The sequence below is a fragment of the Mobula hypostoma genome, chromosome 9 (genome assembly GCF_963921235.1).
Source record: "Mobula hypostoma chromosome 9, sMobHyp1.1, whole genome shotgun sequence".
Taxonomy (NCBI): Eukaryota; Metazoa; Chordata; class Chondrichthyes; order Myliobatiformes; family Myliobatidae; genus Mobula; species Mobula hypostoma.
In genome coordinates, this window is record NC_086105.1 from 100873267 (window position 1) to 100887964 (window position 14698).

General features: G+C 41.2%; 1 protein-coding gene across 3 annotated transcripts in view; it reads right to left on the reverse strand.

Annotated features, from left to right (window-relative positions):
• Positions 1–14698, reverse strand: part of ift70 (intraflagellar transport 70) — a 104751-nt gene that overhangs the window by 36216 nt on the left and 53837 nt on the right. For all 3 annotated transcript variants that reach the window (XM_063057384.1, XM_063057383.1, XM_063057385.1), the window contains exons 9-12: positions 14056–14208; positions 8840–8905; positions 4549–4602; positions 1166–1231 (exon numbers count right to left, since the gene is read on the reverse strand). In XM_063057384.1, coding sequence (XP_062913454.1) covers positions 1166–1231; positions 4549–4602; positions 8840–8905; positions 14056–14208 — 339 coding nt within the window. The remainder of the gene's footprint in view (positions 1–1165; positions 1232–4548; positions 4603–8839; positions 8906–14055; positions 14209–14698) is intronic.

Sequence of the window (14698 nt, forward strand, 5' to 3'; positions counted from 1 at the left end):
ATGATCCGGGGTTCATCCAATTCCAGCTCCAGCTTCTTAACGTGGTCTGTTAGAAGCCGCAGTTGGTTGCACTTCCTGTAGGTGTAGGTGTAGTCGTCAGGGATACTGGAGGTTTCCCTGTCTCCCCACGTCCTACTGCTCTAAATGTGCAGTATGAAAGAAACAAAGCATAAGTAACAAAAAAAATCCATCTATGGTCGACATCTCTCCTCGATGAGCCAAAGCCTAAACTCCCCACTCTAGCACTGGCCCACTCACGCAATAGCCGCTCTGCTTAAGCCCAACTTCTTTTTATTGGATCTTGCCAAATGCCTAATTATGCAGAATCCGATGCCTCCTCAGGAACTGTGCTGCGCAAAATACAGCAATTGTCCTTGCTTGCTTCTTTTAAACTCTGCCTCCCTGTATGAAACCCAGTGGCTCCTTGGGGACTGTGGTGCGCAACATGGAGTATTCTGTAGTTCTTCTTTTAAAAGGTACATTCTTTTGGTTTTCTTTCTGCACACAAGTTTGATGAATGGCATATATGTGAGGTATAGTAAGGGAAATGGGTCACTTGCACTACTTGAAATGTAATACAATTCTCAATTGTACTTTGTAATGTGGCTTGGAAAACTGCATTATTTTCTTGAAATTAAATTCAATCATAAATATTAGCATATATAAAAAAAGCCTTGAGTTATTGGTTCATAAATCTAATATCTAGAAGAGTCCAAAAGCATGGCACTTTGTAGAATAATTTTGCAAAAACTTGAAGCATTTAACTTTTGCAAATTCTATTCCTTCTAAACATCCCTCTCTACCTCTTCATCTTCTATCACTTGAAGCTATTGTCCACAATGATCTCTTTAGTAACGCATTACTGTTATTTTTAACTGCAAAATCTATCTGTCCTAATGTATCAATTTAGAAAGAATAGTCATACTTCTCCAAGTTGCTCTGAAACAGAATGAACAGCTGCTAATCACCAGCAATTATAGATTTGTTAGCAGTGTAGTAGTATCACACCAGACGAGCATCGATTTAATTATAGCAATTCTCTTAGCATAGTGATACCAATAAGCTATTCAGTTCTCATAATAAATATGATAGAACGAGGTTGCATATACACATACACGTCGGTATTTAATCTAAATTATAAACAATTATTTTTTAAATTTATTACCTGTTTTGTCAATTTCCTTAACTGTTCAGTGAGTTTACCAGCCATTTCATCAAATTTTCTGAATGCCTATAATGAAATAAGTAATCAAAATAAAATTTTACTTTTTGAAGAAATTATTAATACAATTGTCTATAACATCAAATGTTCCCTCTGACCATCAACAATTCTGCTGTGGCCTCTGTTACGTACCCCGTAACTGGGTTGCCAAACCAGCAGAAATGGATCACTCAGTTGGAGTCTGGAGTACTAGAACTAAGAAAGTTTTATTAAAGAAACAAGCAACACAGTAATCGAAAGGATAATAAATGCAACAGTTCAGTGATGATAAACACACATGTGCACAGAATTAAGATAACAGCATCAATCAAGCTCTATCGTTGTCTAGGGGTAAATGACCAATTTCAAAATGACTCAAAGTTCAGTCCAGTTTAGTAGTTCAGTTCGCAGTAATCGTTGCCATGGCGGTGGACAACGTGGGGGAAGAGAGAGATAGAATAGGAACAACTCATCATTCAGAACGGCTTCACTCACAGACCAGCAAGATGGCTCACAGACCAGCGAGATGGTTCACAAACAGCTTTTGGGCGGGTCCTTGGTGATGTCACCTGAGGTCACCGACTGTGACCCCTCCTCCAGATGCGGTCGATCCTCTGCAGTGAACCCGGCACCCAGGCAAGGGCGGACACACACCGGGTTCCCGCTGATCGTACCTTCCACCCTGTGCGTTGTCCGATACTTCTCACCACTCGTGAGAGGCGCACCGCTTCCAGGGTCTCGTTACCTCGGGTGGCGTGTGTGTCTGTCTTAGCGAACCTGTCCCTTTTTATCCCCCTGCTGGGGTATCGCCTGTCCATCACTTCAAACAGTTCAGGGTTCAAAGGGGGGGAGCCGCTCCAGACAGCTCTTCCTCCCACATCCCTTCATTACACATCTCCAGACGCTGCTCCATTGTTCCTTATCTCTCCTTCCCCTGAGGGCAGGTGGCAGACCAACTGCTGATGCCACTGATGCTAGCCCAGGCCAGCAAACATCTTAATTTTATGTGTATTCTCGTAACACCTCATGTACAGAACTGTAGACCTCAAACAGAATCCTGTTTCTTCTGAATTGTTTCTATATTTTGCATGGGATTTTTAAAATACATTTCAGAACTGCATTATCTTGGAAAGTACTGTTGCCACAGGTAGCCTCACTTGAATCACCTCTAATAATGAAATTACTGAGGCTACGTCCACACTAGGCCAGATAATTTTGAAAACGAAGCTTTTTCTCTTTGTTTTGACCCTCAGTCCACATTGAAACGGCATTTTCATCCCCCGAAAACGGAGCTTTCTAAAACACTCTCCAGAGAGTGTAAATTTGAAAACCATTGTTGTGCGTTGTAGTGTGGATGGGGTAAACGGAGAGACTTAAAAATGCTGTCATGACAACACGACAACAACAATGCCTTTTCTGCTTCTGCTTGGTACTGCGCAAGCACTGCCGGACGGCTGTTACAACACACAGTCAGTGTGAACGGCGTGAGAGATAAATTGTAAAGTGAACTTTTTTGACTAGATCCCTTAAATTGATTTGATTGAGTCTATCTTTAAAAATATTAATGTCAGAAATACTGCGCGGTCTGGCGGCAGAAGATTCCACTCTCTTGTTGATCTTGGGTAGAGGACGGCTTCATGCGTGTGTTGTTTCCTTTATTGTCTACGTTAATAGCTTGTTTGGAGTTAAACATCTCCACGTTCTCCACTGCTTTGCTGACTTTGTAGTCGTTTGTAACTCGCAGAAACAGCTTGACTTCATTGTCTGTCTAAACGAAGTCCGATCTGCTTTTTCCAGCGGAGGTTTTCTTTGTATTCCTCGAAGACATTGTTGAAAACTTTCTTTCGCTGTTGTTGTTGGTACTCTAGTTTTTGACCAATGGAAATAGCACAACGCCGCCGCGGAAATGTAAATATTATACTGTTTCCTCTTCACTTGTTTTCTGTAGATGTGTCTGTGCATGCCCAGTAGGAGACCATTTGCCCAAATATCCATTTTAATGTGGACTGAGATATTTTGAAAAACGCCAAATGTGTGGACACCTGTCGTTTTCACTCAAAACCGGCGTTTTCAAAATTATCCGGTCTAGTGTGGACTTAGCCTAAGAGAAAACTCCAGACCACTCAGATAATTTACATTACAAAACTCTTACTGGCTAAACCGGCTTAATTAGAATGGGGACAATAGGGCAAGCAGAGAAGATAATGGAGCTGATCTTGTGCCAAAAGAATCATGGAACAGACTATGTTTCTCAATGAAGGTGTGGTAAAGTCATTCTTCACAAAGAAACAAGGATACTTCTGACTGCTCTCTGCTTTCACTCTTTTTGATGGGAGACTCCTGTTGTAGTTCAGAGGTAAGTGGGTTGCTGCTGGCCTGCAGAGGTTTTCTGCTGGGTAGGTATGGGGATTTACCCCAGTGACTGGCAGAGCAGTGGGATGGTACAGTATTATCTAGCTGCTCTGGGTATGCAGTGGTCTTCTTCCAAATGGATATTGGGAATTTCCCGCAGGGGGAAAACTGAAGACAAGAAATAGCTTAACCAGGAGAAAATGTATATCAGCATGAACTGGGATGATGGAAGAGTAGACAGTGCATTTTAACATGCAGGCACTGTTTTTCATACATTCAGAGTTATGGAGGGAGGCTTGTTGGCTTTGTGTTGGAATAATCAAAACTAGAGGCAATAAAGAGAAAGATGAGGGTATCAACAGCAGAAGTCAAGGGGGAAAATTTTGTTCCTCCAATTTTATCTGTCAAACATGCTCTTTGACAACTTTGATACAGTATTGGGTTCCAGAGAATGGAGGTGAGGTAAGGCATCATCAATATAATGTGCAAATTGGTGTTATATCTTCAAACACTGTTGCCAAGAAACAGTTAACTGATTCAATATAGGAAAGGGCCAAGTAATGATCATTGGTGTGCCAGGAATAATGTTATAAAAATGGGAGGATAAGCCAGTGCAAGTGACTATCTGGTCAAAATGCATAGACAATAATCTTAACAATAAAGAACTATGTTCTCACCCTACTTGTTTTTCTGTCACATAAGAACAACTTTACTTGAAAAGCCACCAGTAAAAAGTTGTTAGTTTTAGTTGGCCGTTGTTCTATTAATTTTCTACTATTCTTAATTCTTTGATTCTTTTTGAAGATGCTTTAATCCAACACCTTAAATAGTAGACATCTACCGAGGAGTATTCCAGAATAACAAACTAAACAATCAAGCCTATTAACCAATTGCCTATCTATCCAGTGCCTAATGCATAAAAATATTAAGTGTAGTACATGTTTTACAATCAAATGAGTACTTAAAATCATAAGAGATACAAACAAAACTCTTACCTCTTCTGGTGCTGTCTGACAGGTTATCATGGCATCCAGGAACTCATACAAGTACTATACAACATATATAAAAAATGATAAGTATTCAGATGTGCTTGAAAAATTGTAATATAAAGACATAGCTGAAGAGATTGTGGAAACATTAGTAATGATCTTTCAAGAACCACTATATTGTGGAAAGTTGGAGTCCATTATTAAGGATAAGGATTTGGGGTTCTTGGAGCAACATGATAAAATAGACCAAAGTCAGCTTGTTTTCCTTAAGGGGGAATCTTACCTGACAAATCTGTTGGAATTCTTTGAGGAAATAACAGGCAGGCTAGACAAAGCAGAGTCAGTGAATGTTGCTTACTTGGATTTTCAGAAGGCCTTTGATAAGGTGTCACACATGATGCTGCTTAGCAAGGTAAGAACACGTGGTATTGAAGGAAAGATACAATCATAGAAGATTGGCTGACTGGCAGAAAACAAAGACTGTGAATAAAGGGAGCCCTTTCTGGTTAGCTGCCAGTTACTAGTGGTGTTCCACAGAAGTTGGTGTTAGGATAGCTTCTTTTCACATTATATATCAATGATTTGGATGATGGAACTGATGGCTTGGTGGCCAAGTTTGTAAATGGTAGAAAGATAGGTGGAGGAGCAGATAGTGTTAAGGAAGCAGGGAGTCTGCAAGACTTTGACAGATTGTGAGAATAGGCAAAGAAGTGGCAAATGGAATATAGCGTAGGGAAGTGTACAGCCATGCACTTTGGTAGAAGGAATAAATGCAAAGACTATTTTCTAAATGGAGAGAAAATTCAAAAATCTGAAGTGCAATGGGATTTGGGAGTCCTTGAGCAGAATTCCCTAAAGGTTAAGTTCAGGTTGAGTCATTTGTAAGGAAAGCAAATGCAATGTTAACATTCATTCAAAAGCAGATATCCCACCTCTCCCGGAAGTTCCGGGAGTCTCCCGTATATTAATAGTGGCTCCCTGATGCCCGCAAATTATATACAATGTCCCGGAAATTGATTTTTTTGAGAGCGAGCGTGAGAGAGATCGCGAGAGCAAGAAAGCAAGCGCGAGAGCAACCACGAGAGAGAGCGCGAGCACGAGAGCAAGGGTGAGAAAACAAGCGCAACAGAGAGAGAGCGCGAGAGCTCCAAAAAAAGTCAGAGTGGCAGAGTGTTCCAAAAAAAGAAAATATAAAACGTACATCACCCTAGACTACACTAAAGTGTACCCCTGCCAAAAATAATGACAGTGTTGCTCGCTGCACTGTTTGCAACAGTGATTTTTCTATTGCCCATGGTGGGTTAAGACTGTAAAAGACACGTTGAGGTGAGTTTAACAGGTGTCATTCGTTCATTAGCATAGCTAACATTATTTAAACTAGCTGACTAGCTGCTAAGGAGCTACTCTATTGCAGACATCCCACCTCTCCCGGAAGTCTCCTGCAAGTTGATGGTGCTACCTCCCTGAAATGAGTTTTTGCAGGGTGGGATGTCTGCAAAAGGACTAGAATACAAGTGCAAGGATGTAATGCTGAGGTCATTGGTTAGACTGAACTTACAGTACTGTGAGCAGTTTTAGGCCCTTTATCTAAGAGGAGAAATGCTGGCATTGGAGAGGGTCCAGAGGAGGGTCACAAGTATGATTCTGGTAATGAAAGGGTTAACGCACGAGGAGCATTTAATGGCACTGTGCCTGTACTTGCTGGGGCTTAGAAGAATGAGGGGGATCTAATTGAAATCTATTGAATATTAAAAGGCCTAGATAGAGTGGATGCTGAGAGGATTTTTCCTTTAGAGGGTGAGTCTAGGACTAGAGGGCACAGACTCAGAATAAAGGGTTGTCCATATATAACAGAGAAAAGAAGGTATTTCTTTAGCCAAAGGGCAGTGAATCTGTGGAATTCATTGCCACAGACACTTGTGAATGCCAAGTTATTGAATGTATTTAAAGTGGAGGTTGATAGGTTCTTAATTAGTCAGGACTCAAAGGTTATAGAGAAAAGGCAGTAGAGTAGGGTTGAGAGGGGTAATAAATCAGCCATGATGGAATGGCAGAGCAGACGACGAGCTGAATGGCTTAATTCTGTTCCTATGTCTTATGTTCTTATCATTACTCTTGCCATTTTATAGAGGATCCATGTCAAAGCTATGTTTAAAACAAGGTGAAGAATTGGTGTGTTAAGTACACCAGAAAATAAATACATATATTTGGTTCTGAACTAGTAGATCAAAGGATGCAGCTGAACTTACAATACTAAAATTCTACATGAATATTATAAACCTGAGTTGCTGGGTGAAGATCACCTAAATCACCTCACCTCACTCATCCTTCAGATCATCTGTGTTAAAATCCCCAATTGAACTATAAAGCAACTTGTTAAATTTAGTCATTAAGCACATATATTTGCATGGATTACAGATTCTACCGGCTGCATGATGCCAAGAGAATTTGGATTATTTTCACATGAAAGAAATGCATGACCACAGGCATCATATAGGTGTCATAGAATGAAAACAAAATTTCTCATTCTAGGATATCTGTATTTCTATGCAACTCCTATTTATTAACTATTTCCGATTCTAGACCGGAATATAGAACATACATGGAACATAGAAATTTACAGCACATCAGGCCCTTCGGCCCACAATGTTCCGCTGACCATGTAACTTACTCTAGAAACTGCCCAGACTTTCCCTCCCTCTATTTTTCTAGGCTCCATGTACCTATCTAAGTGGCTCTTAAAAGACCCTATTGTATCCGTCTCCAACACCCTCATTGGCAGTGCATTCCATGCACCCACCACTCATCCCCCTTGTACCTACTTCCGAGCACCTTAAAACTATGCCCCCTCATGTTAGCCATTTCAGCCCTGGGAAAAAGCCTCTGGCTATCCACATGATCAATGCCTCTCATCATCTTATACACCTCTATCAATGTCACCTCTCATCCTCTGTAGCTCCAAGGAGAAAAGGCCAAGTTCACTCAACCTATTCTCATAAGGCAGGCTCTCCAATCCAGGTAACATCCTTGTAAATCTCCTTTGCACTCTCTCTATAGTATCCACATCCTTCCTGAAATTAGGTGACCAGTACTGAACACTGTACTCCAAGTGAGGTCTAACCAAGGTCTTATATAGCTGTAACATTACCTCACGGCTCTTGAACTCAATCCCAGTTAATGAATGCCAACACACCATACACCTTCTTAACAATACAATCAATCCACGCAGCAGCTTTAAGTGTCCAATTAACATGGACCCCAAGGTCTCACTGATCCTCCACGCTGCCAAGAGTCTTACCATTAATATTATATTCTGTCTTCAAATTTGACCTTACAAAATGAACCACTTCACACTTGTCTGGGTTGAACCCCATCTGCCACTTCCCAGTCCAGTTCTGCATCCTACTGATATCCCACTGCAACCTCTGACAACTCTCCAGACTATCCACAACACCCCCAATATGTGCACAAAGGGCTAAAATGAGAGCCACATGCTCACAGAGAATATTAGGAACTATGTCAAAATGCACTAGAGCAGCTCCTGTGTACTGAGCTGAGTTGTTATCAGGTGTTCGATGCTACAAAATTGTGAATGCAAGAGGAAGAAGGGGGAGAAAGACAGCAGGCTAGAAATTCATCTTTGGTCACTCTTGCTACAGGCCAGTATGTAGTTGTTGCAGTATAATCCTCTATTACATTGAATTCTCCAGCTTCTTTTTCTTAATGGTGGGAGTTGGTGGTAACCCAAAAAGAGGAAAAAAGAAAATAGACTGTGGAGAAGGGAGTGAACAAATGAAGTATGTGCTTCTGTGTATGTATTCCCTGCAGCTTGTATGTCAAAATAGAATGTAGGATAAATGAGAATCGGTCCAAAATAAAATAAGGCATGCAGGTTCCCGCACTATTTGCTCATACACAGCTCTGTCCGTGGCCATGATCTCAGTGATGCTCTTTTCCATGATGGCCTTTACCATTATGCCTCTGGGGTTCTGCAAATGTGTTCCATGTCTCCTATCTTTTCTGCTGTCTATTGATATGTATCCCCTTTTAGATGAGAAAATGCACAAGGCAAACTAAGTGCTTGTCATATCGAGTATGAAATCTTTTATAATCATCAATTCTCTTCAGCATAAGTCTATGATTTCCTCTTGATCAGGGTTAACGTGGATGCATAATTCTTTTTTAAGCACTAAATCTTTATATTGAAATGCTGCTAATTTATACATTACAATAAATTTTTGTAAGTACAAGTAAACACATTGCCTCTTTGTGAAATTCACATACTTGACTATCTTACCGGTGTAAGAAATTTGTACGTAAGATGAGCATTTTCAGCCAAAACATCTGCAGCCAAGTCAAAATACTGAAAATGTAAAGCAAAATAGTTCATGAGTTTTGCAAGTAGAATATTATTAGATATCTTTGTACAAATGAACCACACACAATAATATTTTAGTAATTTCTTCAGTATTTCTCATAAACTTACTTGATTTCATTTGGGCAATATAAATACCTTAAGATCAATGGTATATTTCTGTATAAAAACAGGCATTTAACTTGCAGTGTAACACTAAAAGCATCATTTCACGGCAATAATGCATTGAGTAACTACTAATGTACACTTTGAATTCATGTATATATCTGCATAACCTTTCATTTCAAATTATGCATATTCTAACGAATCCTTAAAATTTCAAGACTGCATTAACTAATTTAAGATTTAAGTTTGTTTGTGCTTCCAAGCCAACCACGTTTATCCAGTGAATCAATGATTGATCTTGCATATGAATTACTGTGCTGCATATGAAAATTGTCAGCTTATGTTCCAGCAAATACTTGAGGATGCCACAAACTCCTTTATACAGTAACTCTCTTGCCTTTGACAGATGGAAAATGTCATTAATTTCATTTCACTGTATTAAAATTGGATAGAAACATGAATTAATCAATACATAAAAGTAACAATATACTGCAGCACTTACCTATCACTAATAAAATTACTTTTTAGCAAGCAACAGAATTTCATAATTCTTGGAAGCTGATAGGAAATAAATTGATTAAAAAGCACTTCGACATTCTGGGAGGAGATCTATATGATTAAATTAAGTGCTGTAGTGCCTAGATGAATTCTCTACCTGGCTTGGTTGTGCGTGATTGAAAAAAGTAATGTGAATTTTTTCCTCCCTCAATGCTGAGAAAACTAGTACTGAACAGTCTCAAATCCAGTTTCACTCAGGATAATCCAACTTAACTTAATGTGATAATTTTAGGTATCCTGATCTTGTTCTGTTACAAATGGGTGGGACATAACACTCACAAAATGCTGGAGGAACATTCAGCTCCTATCACCCTTTGATTAATATATATTGAGTTTCACAACTGACAGTCAAAATTTTCACACAACGGTAGCATTTTGAAATGCTGTTATTTAGTCAAGTTTCTCAATATTGGAATCAGGTTTATTATCACTGACAAGTGTTGTGAAATTTGTTGTTTTGCAGAAGCAGTACAGTGTAATAAATAAATATAAATTACAATAAGAATATAAATACAAATAAATCATGCAAAACTAGAGCAAAATAGCAAGATAGTGTTCATATCACAAACAAGTGAAAATCTGCAGATGCCGGAAATCCGAGCGACACACACAAAATACTGGAGGAACTCAGCAGGCCAGGCAGCATCTATGGAAAAAAATACAGTTGATGTTTCGGGCCGAAATCCTTCGGCAGGACTGGAGATAAAAAACTGAGGAGTAAGTGTGAAGGTGGGGCGGGGGGGGGGGAGAGGAGAGAAACATCAGATGATAGGTGAAACTTGGAGGGGAGGGATGGAGCAAAGGGCTGGGAAGTTGATTGGTGAAAAAGACAGAAGGCCATGGAAGAAAGAAAAAAAAGGGGGGGAGCAATGGAGGAGCGCCAGAGGGAGGTGATGGGCAGGCAAGGAGATAACATGAGAGAGGGACAGGGAGATGGAAAATGGTGAAGTGAGGGGTGGGGAACAGAGGCATTACAGGAAGCTTGAGAAATTGATGTTCATGCCACCAGGTTGGAGACTACCCAAACAGAATATAAGTTGTTCCTTCAACTTAAGTGTGGCCTTATCCCAACAGTGGGGGAGACCATGGATGGACATAGCGGTATGGGAATGGGAAGTGGAATTAAAATGCGTTGCCATTGGGAGATCTCACTTGTTCTGGCGGATGGAGCGTAGAAGCTCGGCAAAGCGGTCTCCCAATCTACGTTGGGTCTTACCGATATACAAAAGGCCACACCGGGAGCACCGAACACAGTATATGATCCCAACAGACTTACAGGTGAAGTGTCGCCTCACCTGGAAGGACTGTTTGAGGCCCCGAATAGTAGTGAGGGAGGTGGTGTAGGGGCAGGTGTAGCACTTGTTCTGCTTGCAAGGATAAGTGCTAGGAGGGAGATCAGTTGAGAGGGACAAATGGACAAGGAAGTCGCGTAGGGAGAGATCCCTGTAGAAAGCAGAAAGTGGGGGTCAGGGAAAGCTGTTTGGAGGTGGCAGGAGTTTCGGAGACTTATGTGCTGGACACATAAATAGTGTTCATGGACTGTTCAAAAATCTGATGGCACAGGGGAAAAAACTTTTCTTAAATCGTGAGTGTGCTTCTTCAGGGTCCTGTGCCTCATCATTAATAGTAATAATGAGAAGAAGTCATGTCCTGGAAGGAGAGGGTCCTTCATTATGGATGCTGCCTTCTTGAGGCGTCCTATTTGGGTATGTCCAGTATGTTCTCGAAGGGATACACGTATCCAGACAGTTCTTGATGAAGTTGGTTACAACTATGGCATATTCATTCAGATCTGAAGATGAATTGCTGAATATAGTCCAGTCTACAGATTCAAAACAGCTATGTCAGCCTTCTTCTACCTCCCATGACTACCCTTCTATGGTCCGTAAAAGTGGTGCTGCAGTTCTCAGTCTCCGTCTGTATGCTGGGAGTAGAAGTACAATCAGGTGACTGCATTTGCCAGGTGGGGGTGTGGGATAACATAGTAAGCATTCTTGATACTGGTGCAACAGTGGTCAAGTGTGTTGACTATTCTGGTTTCACAGGTAACATGCGGGTGGTAGCTGATCAGAGACTTCTTCAAGCTGCCCTGGTTGAAATCCCGCACAACGATCAGGATGGCATCAGGATGCGATGTGTCATGACTACTGATCGTGGTGCTCATCTGGTCTGGGTGCCAGCCTGACACTGACCTGAGGTGGAAAGTACACTACAACCTGGATAACAGCAGAAAATACCCTTGGCAGATAGAAAGGATGACCCTTGACTGCCTGATGTTCCAGGTCCGGGGTGCAGGACTGCCATGTCTGTGCACCACGATGAATTAATCATGAAGCAAACACTACCACCTCTGCCTTAACCTGACACTGCTGTCTGATCCATGAAGTGGAAGATGAAGCCCTCAGGCTGAAGCGCTGTGTTCAGAGTGTTGGGGTGAGCCATGTCTCCGTGAAACAAAGAATGCAGCGGTCCTTGATGTCCCTCTGTACTGCAATCTTGTACTCGTGTCTTCCATTTTATTTTTCGGAGACTGTAAATTATCGAGGAGGATGGCAGGGCGTGGTGGCCCCGCAGTTCAGTGATACCTGTAACCCAGCCCCGCAGCTGCATTTTCTTAAAGGGAAACTGTGACCACTACCTGGATAGTATGCAGTCCAGAGTCTGCCGATCTTGAAAAGAGATTTTTTAAATGTCTTGAGACAATGTTGTTTACTGAAGTACCCATAACTGTGACTGTAGCTGTAGTAGCCAAAAAGGGAATATTTGATTATTTCCTTCAGAGATGCACACAGAGATGCGTCATCTAATATGCTTCACAATCTTTTAAGTTTCTTATCTGATCAAAACACCGTTGTCAAAATTTAATTTGCTAAGGAATTTACTAATATTTCAAGTCGTGCTTCTGTCTATGGCATCACTCAGGGTCCATTCAATTAAATCCTGACTGATCTGTATCTCAAAATCATTTAAACAACAGGAATTCTGCAGATGCTGGAAATTCAAGCAACACACATCAAAGTTGCTGGTGAACGCAGCAGGCCAGGCAGCATCTCTAGGAAGAGGTACAGTCAACGTTTCAGGCAGAGACCCTTCATCAGGACTAACTGAAGGAAGAGTCAGTAAGAGATTTGGAAGTGGGAGGGGGAGGGGGAGATCCAAAATGATAGGAGAAGACAGGAGGGGGAGGGATGGAGCCAAGAGCTGGACAGGTGATTGGCAAAGGGGATATGAGAGGATCATGGGACAGGAGGTCCGGGGCGGGGGGGGGGAACCCAGAGAACGGGCAAGGGATATAGTCAGAGGGACAGAGGGAGAAAAAGGAGAGTGAGTGAAAGAATGTGTGTATAAAAATAAATAACGGATGGGGTACGAGGGGGAGGTGGGGCATTAGCGGAAGTTAGAGAAGTCGATGTTCATGCCATCAGGTTGGAGGCTACCCAGATGGAATACAAGATGTTGTTCCTCCAACCTGAGTGTGGCTTCATCTTTACAGTAGAGGGGGCCGTGGATAGACATGTCAGAATGGGAATGGGATGTGGAATTAAAATGTGTGGCCACTGGGAGATCCTGCATTCTCTGGCGGACAGAGCGTAGGTGTTCAGCAAAGTGGTCTCCCAGTCTGCGCTGGGTCTCGCCAATATATAGAAGGCCACATCGGGAGCACCGGACGCAGTATATCACCCCAGTCGACTCACAGGTGAAATGTTGCCTCACCTGGAAGGACTGTCTGGGGCCCTGAATGGTGGTAAGGGAGGAAGTGTAAGGGCATGTGTAGCACTTGTTCCGCTTACAAAATCATTTACTAGCATTGGTTCCATCATTTAATACGTTTCTCTTTCAATCTCCATTTTGAATATGAATGCTGAAACCTGGCATCAAAAACCTTTTGGGGGAGAATTTATGTGATTAAACAATTTCACTCACTTAACTGGAGGAAAAGCTCTATTGCTATATACAAACCATTTGACACAAGTGGTGAAAACCAATTACAAACCAGTATTGTTACAAATTCAGCATGGCTTCAGTTTTGCTATACTTCTACTGTCAAATTAGACAATTTAGATAACATTCATATCTGCTATATTAGTGACCTCAAAAATGTACTCTTCCTAAATTTATAGTAATCAGCTGAAGTTTATAGAAGTACTCATTCACATCGTCTTTAATGATGATGTTTAGGGTTCAGACCCCTCACCCAGACTCGCTGAAACTTTCACTGTTTATTTCCCTCCATAGATGCTGCCTGACAGCAGAATCTTTTCTGCTCCAGATTCATGGATAGGAGGGGTTTAGAGGGATGTCTGTTAATTGTGGCAAAGTTGGGCTGAATGGCTTGTTTCTGTGCTGCATGAATCTATGACTCTATAACTCTATTCCAGCATCTGCAGTCCTTTGTGTCTCTTCTACATGGAAGATGTTTAAAGCAGAAATGCTTATTTTTAAAAGGTGAAATAAAAACCTGCACATAAACATACTTCATATTTGCAGTACAAAAGAAGAAGGTTGCCAAAGGTTTCTGGTGGAAAAGGGTTCTGTTGGAGTAAGAATTGAAGTTTTTCAAAACCTTCTGTTGGCTTAGAGTCCATGTTCATCAGGGCTTGGTTATGAAGAGTGACTGGGTCAAGTTCCTGTAAGAAAGTTTAATAAATTAGTACAGATGTAATTAACCTCACTTATTACACGTGACAAATTTCTAACAAAGAAAGCTTTAGTAAAAATTCAAGTTTCTTCTTGCACTTCAACATATTTTAAACATTTCCAGATTGCATTAGTTTTCTCACCCTCAGCTGGCTACAGAACCTTCCAATTCAACTTTCTCGTTTAAAAATTTGCCATGCCCCGATTATTCTTTCATTTCGATCTCCTTAAGCTATCACCACAGGCCTCGTTTCCACTAATTTTATATCATACTCTACCATGCTGCTGGCTCCATTGGTTTTATCTTGCTATTTCTATATGCAGACATTGTACATGCCCAGCAGATCTCCTGGCCTGTTCCCTCTTCAGTGTATATTCTAGATAAATGTCAGTTCTTTTCCTGTCAGTCAAATCTTTGTAATGTTCCTGAAATAAATAATTTATTCTTCACAGCTCTACAGCTGGTCTCCCATGACTACA